General features: G+C 43.4%; 1 protein-coding gene across 3 annotated transcripts in view; it reads left to right on the forward strand.

Annotated features, from left to right (window-relative positions):
- The window catches only part of ABCA1 (ATP binding cassette subfamily A member 1), a 91,931-nt gene extending 75,517 nt beyond the window's left edge, over positions 1-16,414 (forward strand). For all 3 annotated transcript variants that reach the window (XM_063180747.1, XM_063180748.1, XM_063180750.1), the window contains 22 exons: positions 316-440; positions 811-909; positions 2,061-2,250; positions 2,405-2,499; positions 2,953-2,985; positions 3,544-3,649; positions 4,360-4,434; positions 4,831-5,000; positions 5,936-6,113; positions 6,653-6,768; positions 6,856-7,000; positions 8,308-8,431; positions 8,983-9,112; positions 9,250-9,370; positions 9,534-9,596; positions 10,041-10,147; positions 10,537-10,678; positions 11,894-12,028; positions 12,260-12,363; positions 12,491-12,583; positions 12,763-13,006; positions 13,211-16,414. In XM_063180747.1, the coding sequence (XP_063036817.1) occupies positions 316-440; positions 811-909; positions 2,061-2,250; positions 2,405-2,499; positions 2,953-2,985; positions 3,544-3,649; positions 4,360-4,434; positions 4,831-5,000; positions 5,936-6,113; positions 6,653-6,768; positions 6,856-7,000; positions 8,308-8,431; positions 8,983-9,112; positions 9,250-9,370; positions 9,534-9,596; positions 10,041-10,147; positions 10,537-10,678; positions 11,894-12,028; positions 12,260-12,363; positions 12,491-12,583; positions 12,763-13,006; positions 13,211-13,351 (2,736 nt within the window). In that variant the 3' untranslated portion in view covers positions 13,352-16,414. The remainder of the gene's footprint in view (positions 1-315; positions 441-810; positions 910-2,060; positions 2,251-2,404; positions 2,500-2,952; positions 2,986-3,543; positions 3,650-4,359; positions 4,435-4,830; positions 5,001-5,935; positions 6,114-6,652; positions 6,769-6,855; positions 7,001-8,307; positions 8,432-8,982; positions 9,113-9,249; positions 9,371-9,533; positions 9,597-10,040; positions 10,148-10,536; positions 10,679-11,893; positions 12,029-12,259; positions 12,364-12,490; positions 12,584-12,762; positions 13,007-13,210) is intronic.
- The last annotated feature ends 1,564 nt before the right edge of the window (positions 16,415-17,978 follow it).

Consider the following 17,978-nt stretch of genomic DNA (forward strand, 5'->3'; position numbering starts at 1 on the left):
GCACATGGGGGCAGAAGTGAAGCACTTGCCTGTGCAAGTGAAAGGTGTTGCATGATAAACCAATGTCATTACAGTATTCTTGCACTGCAAGTGTAATTTTGCCCTTGGAAGCAACATTTGCAGCTGAAGTGAATTCCCTGATTGAACACAAGATAGATTTGCATTGGTTTCTAGCACTGTTGTGGTGTACATAGCAAAGATATTCCTGGGAAACTTTGAAAATGTTTTGATCCAATAAGTGAGCTATATGTACTTCCTGATGCCTCTGGAAACATTTGTTTATTAAAAGGACGTGTTTTTTCCTTACAATTTCAGATTGTGCTGCCAGCTGTCTTTGTGTGTATTGCTCTCATGTTCAGCCTGATTGTTCCTCCCTTTGGGAAGTACCCCAGCCTGGAATTACAACCCTGGATGTATGATGAGCAGTACACTTTTATTAGGTATGTTTTGTGTGGCCTATAAATTATATTCTTCACAAACTTGAGTTACTGAGTTCTTTAACAGGTCCTTTTGGGTTTTGTGCTTATCTCAGAAGCACGTTTTAAAAGAGAGTTTTGGTATTTTTTTCTTCGACCTTTAAATGCCAGCTCTAACAGGCAAGGCTATATCCATTTCTGAATGGTGCTATGACTCTCCTAATAATACTGTGTACAAAGACTTGGAATGTGTGTGTGCTCTTAGGCCAAGCATTCTTCAAGGGCAAATCCCCGCCCACATCCTTTCACTCTGCTCTTGGCCTTGCTCTGTTGCTTCTTTTGCTGTGTGCTGGTTACCACTCTGACTGATAGTGTTTTTCTGCGGTTCCCATAGCAACGATGCTCCAGAAGATGCAGGCACTCACAAGCTTTTGGATGCCCTTCTTGATAAGCCAGGGTTTGGGACACGCTGTATGCAGGGACATTCCATCCCGTAAGTAGAACTCTGGTCTGGGAACAGGACACACATCCCTGGTAGCTCTAGCTGACTTTTGGAAATTGTGGTAATGCGTGGCCAGAGCAGGATTTAAGCCGAAAGAGTTGTAATTACATTCAGCTTTTCTGCTCAGAACTTTTTTAAAAGTTGCCAGCCCTCAGTCTGGTGAGGAAGTTGAGGTTTGAGTGCAACTCCTTGCTGATAGAGATGGAAAGGGGAGAGCAAATGACTCAAGTTACTGTTTGGTCCTGAACATGGTAAAGGACCTATTTATGTTGTTGACTGTCGCTATTCCCACCACACAATCCTTTGTTTCCAGCTGCATTGTAAACCTGAGTTAGCTCCCCACAAACACCAGCAGAAGGGGTGGGGAGCCAGACAGGCATTTATTGTTTCCTAACCTGACTTGGTGCACAACCTTGAGCAAGTCGCTGAAGATCTAGTCTGTGAATGTAGAAGATGTTCACACTCTGAGTCCAAGATGGTGTGTCCAGAAGATCTGCAGCTCATGTTCACAGGATGATGGGGAGGGAGACAAGGTGTCTGATATAATGGTCAGCGGTGGAAAGTAAGCTGCATCCTTCATAACAGGCATGAAAGCTGAGCTATTCCACCAATGGGCCATGGGGAAAAAGCTGCCCACTGCTACTTTGAGAAAGAGCAGTGTTTTGATGCCCAAAGGCAGACATACATCCAAGGAGTTATCCAAGAAGATTGTCTGCTGTGATCTTAAAATCACAGGATATCTCAAGTTGGAAGAGACCCATGAGAATCAAGTCCAACTATCTGTTCCTTGGAGAACTACTTTTAACTAAATCATGTGACTAAGCACATTCTCCAGTTGCTCCCTGAACTCTGGACAGTGTGCCTGCCAGGACTCACTGAAACAAAGCATTTAGTTATAATGCAAAGAGGGGAGTGTCTGGCCCTACAGTGTTGGCCTGCCCCAGTGTCTTTGGCAGTGGGATCTGCTAAAAGCTGCAGAGTCTGATCTGTTGCTCTGAGCTGTTTGTCTCTGTGAGGTCAAGCTCATTTGAGAAATTGACTCTGCTGGGGACTGTGGAGTTTGATCTTTAAATCTCTTGTAAGCAAAGGCCATCATATTTATCTTAAAAACTGCTTTTTTTCTTGCCTTTTTCCAAACACAGGGACACTCCTTGCACTGTGGGGCAGAAGGAATGGACCACTGCTTCAGTCCCAGAGTCAGTGCTGGATATCTTCCTGAAAGGCAACTGGAGCATGGAGAATCCTTCCCCATCTTGTGAGTGTAGCAGTGAGAAGATCAAGAAGATGCTGCCTGTGTGCCCCCCTGGTGCAGGTGGCCTGCCACCCCCACAGGTAGGAGGGGCACAGTGGTACTGCAGGGAGGAATGCTCGTGAGGAGCAAAGTGGCTAGGTGTGATTCTTGCATGCAGCATTATACAAGATTTATTTTACTGAGCACCTGTGTTTTCTAATGAGCATTTATCTGTGTTTTCACTGGTGACACCAGCGTGAGCAAGACACAGCTGACATCCTCCAGAATCTGACAGGCCGCAATATATCAGACTACCTAGTGAAGACCTATGCACAGATCATTGGGAAAAGGTAGCTATTGAACACTCCCCCTTCCCTCCCTGACAAACACATTGGCAAAAGGTAGCTGTTGAACACTCCCCCTTCCCTCCCTGACAAACACATTGGGAAAAGGTAGCTGTTGAACACTCCCCCTTCCCTCCCTGACAAGCACTGCTTGCTCTGCGGGTGATGCACAGATCAGGCAAATAAGCCTGGGCAGCCCAAATTCTTCAGTAGTGAGCCAAATCCCCTCAGGTCCTCAGATAGCCCTGATCCTCAGCTCAATGATGTTTCTGCTTTGTGGGTGGTTCTGTGTGCTGACCCTCAGAGGCAGATTATGGGGGAAGCCCAGAAGAGGAATGATGGGAGCTATATCAGATGTCAGAGGCTATTGCACTCTTTTCCCAGGCATGTGCTTGCAGCTTTTTTAGGTCTCTCTCCTCTGGTTCCATGTATTATATATCAACTCTTTTCTCTCTGCAGCTTAAAGAATAAAATCTGGGTGAATGAGTTCAGGTGAGTTACTGCATTTTCCTTAGCTTGTGTATGTCCACTAAACCTTGAACATAGTATTTAGCAGGACACATCCACTGTGCTTTGCAGTTTGTGTTGTAGGACTCTTAACTGCCAGATATTGGAGGAAGATGTTTAAGGATAAACTGGGACAACCCCAGAGCACTGGATAGCATGTCTGTCTTATGGAGAGAGCAGTTTTGAAAAGATTTGCATGACCAGTGTGCTGGTACTCTATTCTGTGAGGTGCTATTCTTCCAAGCAGGGGCAGTAGGGAGACATCCTGCTTTGCCGGCAGCAGAGAATAGCTGCCTTTGGGCAGCACACTGAGCACTCATGATATGAGTGTTTAACCTTAGAAACAAAGAGTAGAGGACTTCATGGCTAAGCAGCCATGTAGGAAAATAAAAGTCATCCCTTCATGTAAGAGTGGAGATGGTAGTTTTCAGTGTACTGCAGGAAGAGGAGACATGGATGTGGAGAGAGATAAGGAGTAGCATTTTGTGGAGGTCTGTCAGCATCATGTCATGTCATAGCATCACTTTCTATCTGAACTTTCAGGTATGGTGGCTTTTCCTTGGGAGCCAGCAGTTCTCTCGTGCTTCCTCCCGGTCATGAAGTCACTGATGCCATTAAACAGGTGAAGAAAATTTTGGAGCTGGCACAGGTGAGCTGTTGTCCCCCATAAGCCCAGGATGCACTAAATACGGAGTCTTTTTCCTTGGGAGATGACTTGGAAGCCATAAAATGAGGAGCATGTGTATGTTAGCTGTGTCCACTCACTTCTCCCCACTACCTCTGAGCTGAGATCTCCCAGGCTGTTGTCTGGGAGTAGCAGAAGTCTTGGAGACATACTCAACTAAAGCTTGCCCAGCCCATGTTGCTGATGTGGCTTCTGCCCAGCACCAGTTGCAAGCCAGTGGGGATTGCAGACATCTGAATGTTTTATGGCAGGACAGGGTGGGCTGTCTTGTGGAATTAAGAAGTGGTTGTTGCCATCTTCAAAACCTCAGCTAAACCTTCCTGTGCTGAGTCTGCCCTGGCTCAGAACAAATTTGGGCCACTGTTCTCCTCCGAGTCTGCCAGCCTGCATCCTGCAATGTTTCTGAAGGTTGCATGCAACTTTGGTTAATAAGTTTTGCTGGGAAAAAAACAGGCATAAGATGACCCATCTTACCAGTGAGACTACAGAAAGGAAAGGACAAAGGGAAACCACAGTTACTCAGCCTTCTTACCACCTCCAGTTTGGTGGGTAGAGGCTGTTGAATTGGCAGAAAGCTGTCAGAGCTGTGAAAAACATTGTGTAGTCTCTGCTAGACCAGGGCATGAATAGAGACATTCTTAGAGGGGAAGTAACTGTCTCTTTGCTGTTTGCAGGGGAGTTCTGGGGATCGATTTCTCAACAGTTTATCAAATTTCATGAAAGGCCTGGATACAAAGAACAATGTGAAGGTAAATCAGCCAATCCTTGTTTCTGTGTCTGCTATTTGAAGCTCTGGTAACTTGGAGTCATAGCAGTTTGTCTTGGAAAACTTTCTAGACCAGAGTTCTCTGTATTTGCTAGTGGAGTAAATGTAGCCTGTAGTTTTATGTGGACTTCTCAAAATCTGTTTCTCCTTTGGAGTCTAGGCCTGAATGCCAAAAGAGTTCAGTGCTGAATCAGTGATCGCTTCCAGGAGCCTCTTGTGATTGTTGATTAAACTGTGTGTTCTGCCCCTGAGCAAGCTAGCTGGAGTGATATGGAAAGAAATATGCCCTCAACAGAGGAAGGGATGTTCTGAAGGACTTAGGAAGCTTTTGGGTAGCTGATGTACCTGGTGCCTTTGATGCTGATGTGGTGTCTTGTAGGTGTGGTTTAACAACAAGGGCTGGCATGCCATTGCATCCTTCCTGAATGTGATCAACAATGCAATCCTTCGGGCCAACCTCCAGCAGGGTGAAAATCCCAGTGCTTATGGGATCACTGCCTTCAATCACCCACTCAACCTCACCAAGCAGCAGCTGTCTGAAGTAGCTCTGTAAGTTGTGACATGACTATGGATGGGTTTGGGCTCATTGCTGATGGCTGAAAACAGGCAACATGGGAGGTTTTGGACCTACTGGTGGACAGTCAGTGGCCTCTGCCATTTAGGCTGTTAACACACAGGCCTTATTTTCTCTGGTCTGGGGAGGTGGCAACATGTGCTGCTGAGAACTTGCTGTTGAACAGCACTTATGTACAAACTTTCTCTGTCCTTGAGCCCCTGGAACCTGCAGTTTTTAAGAACCAGTCCTTTTCAGGAATCAAACCTTCTGCGACTCTAGGAAATCCCTCTCAGCCACCCTCAGAAAGGTGTCTCACCATAAATATGGTCATTCTTTCATCCTCACCATTTGACTAGGAACCTCCAATAGATCCTGTTGAGTCTTGCCCACTGTCTCAAGCTAGGGGGCACACAGTAATGCGCAGGGTTAATTTCACTGAGGCATTGACTAGTCCACTCTCGCTATAATCATCATCAAAACTCATAATCTGTGTGCATATATATCCTTCAATCCATAAAACAGTGGCAGATAATGGGCAGATACTTGTCAGCTTTGAACCAACACCAAAAAATGACAAACCCCAACAACCCCAGGAAATGGATTATGTGGGAAACAAAGTGGTGGTAATAAGGAAAGCAGAAAGCAGTCTATTATGCTGAAGTTATTAACCAGTCTGCAGGTTGTGATGCTGTGCTTGAGATGCCAACAGACTGTGTATGTTCCCTCTGTTATATGGCTGGAGAAGACCTGTGCAGTTAAGAGAATCTTGCATGGTAATTCATTACTCAGGATTCTGAGTATAAGGACAGACTATTGATAGCAGAAGAAGAAATAATTTCTGCCTTGCCCTGCATGAGCTGCCTCATTTCATCTCAAAGGAGCCAGTACCAGCATACAAACAATTTGCTTTCTTCCTTTTTTTATCCAGGATGACCACCTCTGTGGATGTCCTTGTGTCCATCTGTGTGATCTTTGCCATGTCCTTTGTTCCTGCCAGCTTTGTGGTTTTCCTTATTCAGGAGCGTGTCAGCAAGGCTAAACACTTGCAGTTCATCAGTGGTGTGAAGCCTGTTATCTACTGGCTGGCCAACTTTGTGTGGGATATGGTAAGGACTTAGGCTGGGCTAAACTATCCTCCATTCTGTTTTTCCAGGGTGTCTTGAAGTGCACAGTGCAGTTTGTTCTAGTGGGCACTGCGTTATTTCAGTGAATAACAACTGACACTATGACTTTTGTGTTTTCTCTGATGGGGCAGTACATCTCACTGGGTCAAGGAGTTCCACAGAGGATGGAAGGACAACCATAAGCTCAGTCATTAGCATTTTTTATGTCACTCTAAAATACTTGTCCAAAAATGTTTGTTTTTGTAGCCCCTTGTTCTGCTCTGTCCAAAGCAGGTTTCCTCAACCTGTGGTGCCTGAAACCTCTGAGTGTCTACTGACTACTTCTAGGGGGACCAAGAAGTGTAAATTCATGTGTACTGTATTATGGTTCACACATGCGATACTTTTAAGAGTCTCCCATTGAAAACAGTTTTGGGAACACTGAAGCATTTTGAAAACTATTGAATTAGAGCTGAAAAAAATCTCTCCTTTTTTTTATGTCACCTGGAAAGAAATCTAAAGTCATGTTTTTCACCTTCTAGTGCAACTACATTGTTCCAGCCACACTAGTTGTCATCATCTTCATCTGCTTCCAACAGAAGTCCTATGTATCCTCCTCTAACTTGCCTGTTCTGGCTCTCCTCCTGTTTCTCTATGGGTAAGGGATTTTTTATCAGAGGATGACTGGGAAGGCTCTTAGACTTGGAAGGTTCTTACGTGATGTTGCTGCCTTTTCTCTTGCCAGGTGGTCCATCACCCCTCTCATGTATCCGGCCTCCTTTGTGTTCAAAATCCCTAGCACAGCATATGTTGTGCTGACCAGTGTCAATCTCTTCATCGGCATCAATGGGAGCGTGGCCACCTTTGTCCTGGAGCTCTTCACCAACGATGTATGTTTTTTCAGAAGCTACTCAACTGTCTTGTGCTGCTACACTCTAGTTCCATGTTGGTTCCATGGTGCCTTTAGCAGCCAGGTCTCCAGAAGAACTAGGCCCTGTATGCATTAGCTTCAGCAGCAGTTTAAACATAGGTTCTGGTGGAAATGGGCTAAAGCCCCCTTTAGAAAAGCTCACAGAGTAGTTAAGAGGTGGGGAAGGAGCTCCTGAGATGGTCTAGTCCAGCCTCTGAGCAGGATTCAGCTACAGCAGTGTATTGGGTTTGGATGGCCTGGTTTTTCATAATGGGGGGCAAGGTCAAACTGCTAAGAGCAGGTTGCTCAGAGCCATTGGACTTTAAATTTCCAGGGAGAGACTCCACAGTCTCTCTGGACAACTTTTTCCACTTTTCAGTCATTTTTAAGGTGAAAAAAAAAATTGAATTTTCTTCTGTTCAAATGGAATTTCTTGTATGTTCTTAATGAAGGGCATTTTCCATCTACCAAGGCCATCTAATCACCAACTATTTAGCTGCCCTAAATTTTGCCTCCTGTCATAGACACCTCTCTAGCCATGGGAGCTTACGCACTTCACTTCAGTTTTTCAACACCAAATGCCTCCTGGGGAAGGTACCAAGTTCCTCTCATGCTTGTAGACAACACAAGATGTCTTTGCAAGCACAGTTTGACCCACAGTGGTGTGAAGTGTTCCTTGTGGGAGGAGGCTCAGGAGACTCTGTGGGAGTTGTTGATTGTACCTCTTCCTGTGGGCATAAGGGTGCAGTTCTTGATGATTCCTTTTGTCACAAAGCCTATTCTAGCTTAGTAACAATGAGTACATGCTCAGAGATGAGTACCTGGCAGAGCAGGAACTCAGGGTGCTATCAGTTCAATTCATGGACTAAGCCAGCTGTGAGACAGCAATGGAAAAGTATTAGTGCTTCCAATAGGGGACAGGGAGGAGGTCCCTGCAGCCACTGGCATAACCAGTCTGTTCAAGTTAAACTTCTGTGTGTCCTCAGCCAATAGCCTTTTTGCATATCAATGTTTGCAGACACTGCCTTTTAGACTGTGAGTGTGTGGAAAAACATTTTATTGCAGTTTGCTTGTGTTAATAGCATTTTGAGCTACACAAACAAGACTGACTGTCCAAAGAAGCCGTGGCCCTGGCTCTTGGGAGAACATGTCTAATCCTTGGATTTTTGTGGGCTTGCAGTGTTGGGAAAGGGAAGGAGGGGTCAGTGACAACATGGGTCACTCTTTGGAGGTGGTGGCTGCTTTTTGCTCAGCTGGCTCACTGGCACTTGAATTTTTTCTTAACAGAAGCTGAAGGACATCAATGACATCCTGAAGTCTGTCTTCCTAATCTTCCCTCACTTCTGCCTGGGCCGGGGACTCATTGACATGGTGAAAAACCAGGCTATGGCTGATGCTCTGGAGAGATTTGGTAAGTGTCTGCTTCAGACAAGCTCCTATAACTTTTCAGGAGCTGAAAGTGCTCAGCTTGCAGCACAGACCTCGTCAAACATGGCAAGTCATCATAGCTGTCCCCTCTCACTTAACTTGTTAAGAGAAACTGGTAGGTAGATCTAAAGATTTTTGAGTTAAGAGCATTAAATAAAAATGCATAAAGACAATTGTATGGATGTCATTAGGCATAGTGTAAGGAATGACAGAGGTTTTGGAGAGCTGGATGGATTTTTTTCTGGCATGCAGATGTCAGGTCTGAGTCATAGTCTTTCTGTGCTTCACTAACCTTTTGGACAGGTGGGCTAGCTCTTTGGCAGACTGAATTCTCTGGGCCTGAGTTCCAACTTTGCTACAGTAAAAAATGGCTTGCAGCCACGGCGGGCCCCTTGTGTGGTCTAACTTTCCCTCCTGTAACTGGCTGATCATCAGTTGTCCCAGTGCCCAACTCGCTGAGCTCTGCTGGAAGAAATGCTAGCCTGCTCCCCTTGCTCTGGAAAAGTGATTGTGCTTTTAATCATGTTTTGGCAGGAGAGAATCGGTTTGTGTCTCCTCTGTCATGGGACCTGGTGGGAAGGAACCTCTTTGCCATGGCAGTAGAAGGCGTGGTGTTTTTTCTCATCACAGTGCTCATCCAGTACAGGTTCTTCATCAAACCCAGGTAGGTTGTCCTCTCTACTGTGCTGCTACAGGCAGGTGAAGTTTTCATTGGTGTCACCTATGAAATGGGGAGAATACTACCTATGAAGGAAGGCCCTGTCATTTTCTGCTAAGACTTTATCATGTTGTGTTCTTCAGGCCTGTCTATGCCAAGCTGCCTCCTGTGAATGATGAAGACGAGGATGTAACCAGAGAGAGGCAGAGGATAATTAGTGGAGGAGGACAGAGTGACATTTTGGAAATCAAGGAGCTAACCAAGGTGACAGAACTTCTGAATTTGTACTCGTTAACACAAAACTATGCTGTTCCCTGTGCCTTATCAGAGGAATTTAGTGGGATCGAGCTGGGAGTATTGCAGATGTACAGCTCTGATTAGAATTCTTTGACAATGTCCTTCTCATTCTTTTTTCTTATGGTTTTAGATTTACAGAATGAAGAGAAAGCCAGCAGTTGACAGGATCTGTGTTGGAATCCCTCCTGGAGAGGTAAGCTTATTCATTAAATTGATTGTTTTGCTATTCCTGCAGTATTTAGGAGCCACAAGACAGCACAGGGTAGAGTAAGATCAAAACCAGATGAATGTTCAAATTGCTCCAAAGGAAAGTAGAAGCTGAAGCAGTTTCTGGTTCTATGTGTTTCTACCTTTGAAGAAGATATAAACTCTCAGTGTCTGGGACCAGAAGCCAAACTCCAGTATGCAAGATTTGGCACAGATCAGCTGCAGTGATGGGGTATCAAGGTGACATCAGTTTGTTCATATTCCCAGCCTAAAGGTTTATACTTTAAATAAAAATGTGGAAGTCTTTTTTTCTGAATATGGACTTCAGAGTCCCTCTAGCTGTACTGAGAGTCAAGTTTGCTTTATTCCATCTTGTCAGTGCTGAAAATGATGCAGTTCTCAAATACACTGTGCTCATTTATATCCCCAGTGCTTTGGACTCCTGGGAGTAAATGGTGCTGGCAAGTCATCCACTTTTAAGATGCTAACTGGTGATACAGATGTCACAGGAGGAGAAGCTTTCCTCAAAGGAAACAGGTGAAAGACAATGTATATTTTCTCTGCTTTCTCCTCTAGTTTTAACAGCTTTTTTTCAAAACTCTTAAAACATCAAAATTCTCTTCCACTTTTCCTGTTTACAACTCTTGGCATCTGTTTCAGCCCTTGTTTGAGTCTGGTAAAGTACGTCAGTGGCTTAGGAAATTTGATTTAGTCTGGTAGTTATTGCTATGTAGCAGCTCTTCCAAGTTTAAGTTTTAATTTTTTTTTAAGGAGGAGAAAAGGGAGAGAGATAAAGTGACTTGATCAAAATGGACTTCTATGATTCTGTATTTTTGTTAGTTCAGTAATTCCAGGAACACTGTTTCAACATCTAAATTAGCAGCATATGTTCATGAAATCCTAACAAAGGTATTTTTCTTTTACAGTATCTTGTCCAACATCCAAGAAGTCCATCAGAACATGGGTTACTGCCCACAGTTCGATGCTGTTAATGAACTGCTGACAGGGCGAGAGCACTTGGAGTTCTTTGCACTCCTGAGAGGTGTTCCGGAGAAAGAAGTCTGCAAGGTAAGTGAAACACCACAGGACCCACCCCAGTGACCAACTTGCAAGTTCTTGCTTGCATGCATACTTCCTGCAACTCATGTAATGCCATGATGTGCAGCTGTTGAAGATACTGTATGGTGAATTCTGCCCCCCTCTTTCCTTCAGGGAAACCCAAGAATTCCCTTGTTTCTTTCAGTGCTGCCTGGAAAACTGTACAAAATGGAAGGGCAAATAATTTGGGTCCTATGTTCTCATAGCAAATGCTCTTTTCCACTGAACAACTTTCTTCCCTTAAGAATTTAAGGGCTGTGGACCTGCAGGTCATGCAGGTCCTCACTCACTGTCAAGTCTTAATTCTTTAAAGTGCCTGGAAACAAACACACTATAACTTAGCAGAAGCCTTGTGCTGAGTTTTAAAAGCTTTCCATTTGATCATAGTGCATCATTAAAGTGCTGCTATTTCAGCATTCAGAGATGAGGTTACAGTAACAGTCTTTAGGCAGTTGATGACTGCTGCCAGTACCATGCAGCACCCTTCTCAGTTCTGTTTCCTGGAATTAACAGTTTTTACTGTAGAAGACCTGAGTGCTCTAGGTAGATGATATCTAGGTTAATGTCCAAGTAACTTGAATCCTTCTGTGAGGGTAGATGGGATGGGTGGAAACTGCAGTCTCCTTCTAAGATTGCTGCCAAGTTCTTCCATATGATGTTCTTACCAGCTCCATATAAAAAGGGACCCAGTTCTGGGTGTGATTCAAGTAGTAGCTGAATCTCTTCCCCATAACACACTGCAGGGCAGCAATGCCTGCCTGTTGGCACTATTAAGGTGGAAACAAACCAAATTCCATCTATCCAAAGGGCTAAGATGCACTGTGGTGTGACAGCTGTGGGTCAGTAGTGTCCATGTCCCTGCTGTAAGCCCACAGTAATAGGAAAGCTCACTGAAGCTGATGCTGCTAAAAGCACTAGACTGTTGGTTAATGTGGCTCAGCTGATGCTGATCTTGTGCCCACCAACTGACAAGCTGCAGCAATTTGATTTTTCAGGCCTCCTGGGGACAGAGTTACATATAGCCTGATCCAGAGGTGCACAGGGTGTTTCGAAATCCCATTTCCATGCCACATTAGATCCTCAGATGAATGGCCCTTCTGAAAGCTGCTTTTGAAGCCAAAGTTTGTGCGAAAACTCTCTTTGCACAATGTTTGATTGAAGGTGGTATTGTGCTGTGTGTCATAGGTTGGCGAGTGGGCAATTCGGAAACTGGGCCTTGTGAAATATGGAGAAAAATACGCTGGGAATTACAGTGGAGGGAACAGACGCAAGCTTTCCACGGCCATTGCTCTCATTGGAGGGCCACCTGTGGTGTTCCTGGTGAGTCCACAACCTTTGCTCATCAATATTTTTCTTGAAAAATAGAAAAGCATGTTGAAATGAAGACTAATTAAAAATCCAGTACATAAATTACTTTGTCATTTTAGGAAAGAAATCAAACTTGCTTATTTTCAATGTTTTCATAGTCAGGAATGGACAGGTCACTTCAAAGATGAGGTATTTTTCATCAGAATGTAGCAGCCCAATCTGGTTTTTGTATACCTTTTGCAGGATGAGCCAACAACAGGGATGGATCCCAAAGCACGTCGCTTCTTGTGGAACTGTGCTCTGAGTGTAATCAAGGAGGGGAGATCAGTGGTGCTCACATCTCACAGGTAAGTAGCAGCCCACTTGTGTCATACCTTGGCTTTTACATCTGTCAGGGCTGGATGCTAAGCTCAGCCTTTCTGCTCTGCCCTTCAATGCTGTTTGCAGCACTAATGAAGTTGTTTCTGCTTGTAGCATGGAAGAATGTGAAGCCCTGTGCACTCGAATGGCAATAATGGTCAATGGGCGATTCAGGTGTCTGGGCAGTGTCCAGCACCTAAAAAACAGGTAGGTGGGGTGGTTTTTTGCTTACACCACAGAGTTTGCATTTTTAGGGAGATACAGTTAGGCTTAGTTCCTCATGCAGCACTTCCATTGCTATTCTGACTGTAGGAAATGCGTCTGGATTTTTAGGACACTTGTAATTCAGAAGCCCTTAACTCTTGTACTGACATTTTTGTTTGCAGATTTGGAGATGGTTACACCATAGTGGTGAGAATTGCAGGGGCAAACCCAGACCTGAAGCCTGTTGAGGAGTTCTTTGGGCATGCCTTCCCTGGAAGTGTCCTGAAGGAAAAACATCGGAATATGCTGCAGTACCAACTTCCCTCTTCACCATCCTCCCTGGCCAAAATATTCAGTATTCTCTCCCAGAACAAGAAGAGACTCCACATAGAAGACTACTCCGTTTCTCAGACCACACTTGACCAAGTAAGTTTTTAGTAGCCTGGATGCCAAAATCTTCTTTTGCAGAGGTAGGAGTACATCTTTCAATTTAACTGACCTATCTTATAAGGGCATTTAAATGAAGTAGAGTACTGAATCTCAGGACTATTTGAGGATATCCAGTACTTAAAATGCCATGAATTCATGAAATACTATGGTGGTGTTTGACATGGCCTTTTTTTCTTGTAGGTTTTTGTAAATTTTGCTAAGGACCAAAGTGATGACGACCATACTAAGGACCTGTCATTGCACAAAAACCAGACTGTGGTAGACATTGCAATCCTTAACTCCTTCCTGCAAGATGAGAAGGTAAAGGAAAGTTGTGTGTGAGCCAATTTCGTCAAAGAGATGATGAGCAGAATGCAAACTTCCTTTTCCTGGGATAGGATACTCCCAAAGAAGCTAGAGGAAAAGCAACTGGACACTCACTGATAACCATTCAATGCAATGCAATTCAATGCAATGAAAACAATTCCTTTACAGGGGCAGTGCCTCATGGAGTCGTCTTGTACTGTTCTCCAGTGAAAGACTTGAACTTAGCTCATTACAGTATAACTCTGAAGCTGTGGTAAAGCACCCATGAGATGTTGTGGGCTTTCAAGTATACTGTATCTTGTTCTGTACAGTATGTTTTTGTTAGGGTTGCTAAAATAATTCATTGAGAAATCATGGCCAGTGGTTATTTACAGATATTTAGGACATGCATGTTTTAGTATTTGGAACATTCATGTCAGGAGTGGGAATGTGCTGGTGCTATATCCATTGCTGGCAATGAATGCACCAAAACAGTCCATGGCAAGAAAAGTCACCACCAATGTTGTGGCCCTAGGTTGTAAAAACTTACAAGCCGGCTTTCTCTAGGCTGGTGTAGGTCAGTGGTGACAAAGCTGAGGCCACAAAGCAGTACTGTGCAGGTGGGGTGGCAAGAGACCGGCCATCATAACCACACATCTTCATCAGCAAGTGGTGATATGCAGAACTGTGAACCCTCCAAATGCATGATTGTCCCACCAGCATCACAATCAACAACATACTCTGACTAGGTGTTTGTGCAGTTAAGTACTTTCCTGCTCCTCTGAGGTACTGTGGCAGCTGCATGAACATCTAGTAGAAAAAAGTGGGTGAGAAGCAGACATAGGGTTTGGACCACAGCAGCAAACTCAGTAGTTGTACAAGCTGCTAATGCCAAGAGCAAATTCTAAATCATGAGCTGTCACTCAGATTTGTAATATCTGCTCTTTAACCCCTGCTTTGCACCCGAAAGGTACCCAACATCTGGAATTACTGCTTAGCACAAGCATGTTGCTGTTTCTGGCTTTGCCAGGTAAGACTAGAAATGAGATGTAGATTTTTTTTTTTAACAGTATTATTTATGACTTTAAATAGGTAGGTAGCATAATTAGGGATTGGAAATGCTTTCAGTTGATCTTTGTAGCCACGGTATTTCTTTACATTATGCCTGTAATGCTATGCTCTCTTTCTGTCCATGTGGTGGATAGCTGCATTCATGATCTGACCAGATTCTAGCAATCAGCTGCTATCTGCAAACAACTGCAAGTTGTTCACCTAAAACTCTCCTGTTTGGAAACTGGTATAACATAATTGTGTAAGTTTCTGCTTCTATTGTGCAGTGTAGTTTCAGTCATTAGGTGATCCCTAACTGGAGTATTATACATTCTTATTATACATGTGACAAAAAACTGTTTCAGTAAAAAATCCCCCTGAAAAACAAGAGAGTCCAAGGTAATAGTGCTACAGTTCATCAGTCAAGTTTTTCAAGTTTTACAAAGCCAGAGTAATATTAGAGGGGAAATTATATAAGAACAACCAATTCTTGTTCACATTGTACAACGGTCATGGGAGAGTATGCTTTTTAGGCCTCTCTGTGTTGCTTTTACATTTGAAAATTGGTTCAGTAATGTGGTTTGAGCATAAGTGCAGTTCCTGAGCTGTTCCTGTATCCCATACCTCTGCCTTAAAAACCCACAGAGGTTCTGCACTAGTTTTGATGCTACTCCATGAATCAGTCATGGACCATTTTCTTCTGTGAATGACCATAGCAGCCCAGCAAATACTGAAAAGGCTGGCATGAGCCTGAAGAAGATTAATTACATATTTCCAAATATACTTGGTAACAATGACCAACTCAACATTTTTAAAACACAGTTAAACTAAGTTCCTTGTCCCTTTGTGTCCTGCCTTGAGGTAAAGTAAGAGCTTAGTACAGGCTCTACTGAAGTGCCTTTTCATACTTTTTTTTAATCTGTATAATTCATTGCTAAGGGGATTGAGAAAAGGAGTGTAAAGGGGATTGGTATACCTCACTGAAAACATACTTTGTTATTACTTTTATGAGATCGTCACTCTATGGGGATGAGTTACAGGGTGATGAATACACCAGACTTCCAGGTGCAGAAACAGCAGAGCTACAGCCATGACTACTCCAGAACAGGCTGCAAGTATGTTGCCGCATCATTTAAACAAGTAGCGTGTCCTGGAGGCTTGCCATTGCTAAAAGTCGCTATTACAAATCAGCATTACATCACTGAAGTCAAGGGCTAACCTTTTGCACTGCACCAAACCAGTGCATGTAGAGCGGGAACGAGTTCTAGGAGGATTCAGATTTGGTCCTGAAAGGGCTGTGGTTTGCTCTTGGTAGCTGCTTATTTAAATAATCCATGTATCAGGAAACAACAGTTACATGGTAATACACTTTCATTAGCCCACCAAAAACATTCTTGATTTGTATTGCCCCATGACTGTCGTGCTTAGAGGGTCTGCTATCTGTGACAAAATATTGCAGTAAATGTGGATATTAAACTAGTTCACGGCTCTGATCTGCATTGTTTGTACTGAACAGACTAATGCAACACTGGCATGAAGATAGGTCATGGAATATGTTCAGACAGCCACTAATTTTCACTTAAGTATGTGTTGGGGAAAAATCACTCTGGAGTCATCCACATTACGTGAACCACTTCTGATAATGAAACTACACTGAGGTGTTAACTTATTTTAAACTTCAGTACTATTGACGTGTTGCATCCCTCTTTGTAGTACATTTGTATTTCAGTAAGGAGTTGTATTTTCCCATGGTTAAACAACCACTGTTGTGCTTATCTTTCCCTCCTGAATTATAGTTGGCCCTTTGTTCCAAGCACTTTATGCTATCTGTAATGGGATCTATTTTTGCACTGGAATATCTGTTAACTTTGCAAAAATCTAGAGAGATTTCACAACTGAAATTTCTAAGTTAAATCCTTAAATGGACATTTTCGTTAAAAGCAAAAAAAAAGTATATATATTTGTATTTGCTAATATCTGTTATGTGAAGTATTAAAAGGCACTCTAATTGCCTTGTATTAAGTAAAAAATAAAGATGTTATAGCACCACTGGTTTTCACAAGTGTAATTTTTGCATTTGCTATTTCTAGGAGCACTGCTAGGAGCTTTTAGTTTTGCCAGGTTTTTTTTTCTTAACTTTGATGCATAAGATTTCAGTAGCTCTAGAAACAAGTATGGAGTAGATATACTATTTTCAGGTAAATGAGGAGATGCAAGATATTAAGGTAAGTGCTACATTAAACTTAAAGTTAGTAAAAGAAGAGGTCTCTAGCAAGTGATTGGTTAACTGTACAAAGCATAACAAACTTCTCTTTATGTTTAAATCCCAACTCAAATACCTGCCTCTAAATTTTTATTACACATATGCAAGTTGATGATGGTTCCTCCTTGCTAAAAACAACCTATACACTCATTGGATTTTGAACAGCAGTTTACAAATGAAAGCAGAATAATGGTGTGATTGCTCAAGGATAAACTGATACTAAAATGTTATCTGCTACTGCCTATAGTATCACCATCAATCAAGTTCCAGTATCTAACCAATTCCTGAAGTTACACTCATCAGGAAAATTCTTCCTGATTATAAGAAGTTAATTAGAATTTCACAGAATCACAGAATATGCTGATTTAGAAGAGACCCTAAAGGATCACCCGGCCCCATTCCTGTCCCTGCACAACATCATCCACAAGAATCACACCATATGCTTAAGAGCATTGTCCAAATGCTTCCTGATCTCTGTCAGGCTGGGTGCTGTGATCTTTTCTGTGGAGAGCCTGTTAGAGTGCCCAGCCACCCTGTGGGTGAAGAATCCTTTTCTAACATCCAGCCTGAACCTCCCCTGACACAATTTCAGGCCATTCTCTGAGGTCCTGTCACTGGGTGACAGAGAGACAAAATCAGTGCCTGCCCCTCCTCTTCCCCTCAGGAGGAAGCTGTAACTTTCATGGGGTCTCTCCTCAGTCTCCTCCAGGCTGAACCAACACAGGGACCTCAGATGCTCCTCATTCAGCTTTCCCTCAGGGTCCTTCACCAGCTGTGTTGCCCCTCTCTAATGGCTTCATTTTTTTTTTTTTTTACATTGTAATGATGCCTTATGAAAAATAAAAAAGCTAAAATCTGTAATCCTGCAATTCTTTAGTGTATGAACTCCACATAGAGTATTAGCTACTCTTTTCCCATTTTGGTCAGACAAAGCAATTCCTCTTCAGGCCCAGGAATCAAGAACACCTTACTTTCTCAGGTCCTAAGAAATGTAAACAAAAGTGAGTTGCAGGGAGCAAACTTGGGGTAAATCACTTCATTACCTAGAGCTGTAATTGGAAGATTAAGCCCCAGTCTGCAAATGGACCAAACTTAAAAAAGTATGAAAGCCCATGACCCATTGTCCATTTCTGGGTGTAGCCCCTGGGGGCAGCGGGGGGCGGCTTCATCTGCCTGAAATGTATCTTGAAGGCCCTTCGATAAACATAACTGCTTTTTGTTCTCCTTAGTTTTGTCTGGCCTCTGTTTTTAGGTGGTCTCAAAAGACACCAGTGGCACCTAAACCTTGTCCCCAGCACTGAAGGTGAGGCTGCCCCAGTGCAGAGCAGAACAGGACAATCCCCTCCCTTG

Source organism: Melospiza melodia, chromosome Z (genome assembly GCF_035770615.1).
Source record: "Melospiza melodia melodia isolate bMelMel2 chromosome Z, bMelMel2.pri, whole genome shotgun sequence".
Lineage (NCBI taxonomy): Eukaryota > Metazoa > Chordata > Aves > Passeriformes > Passerellidae > Melospiza > Melospiza melodia.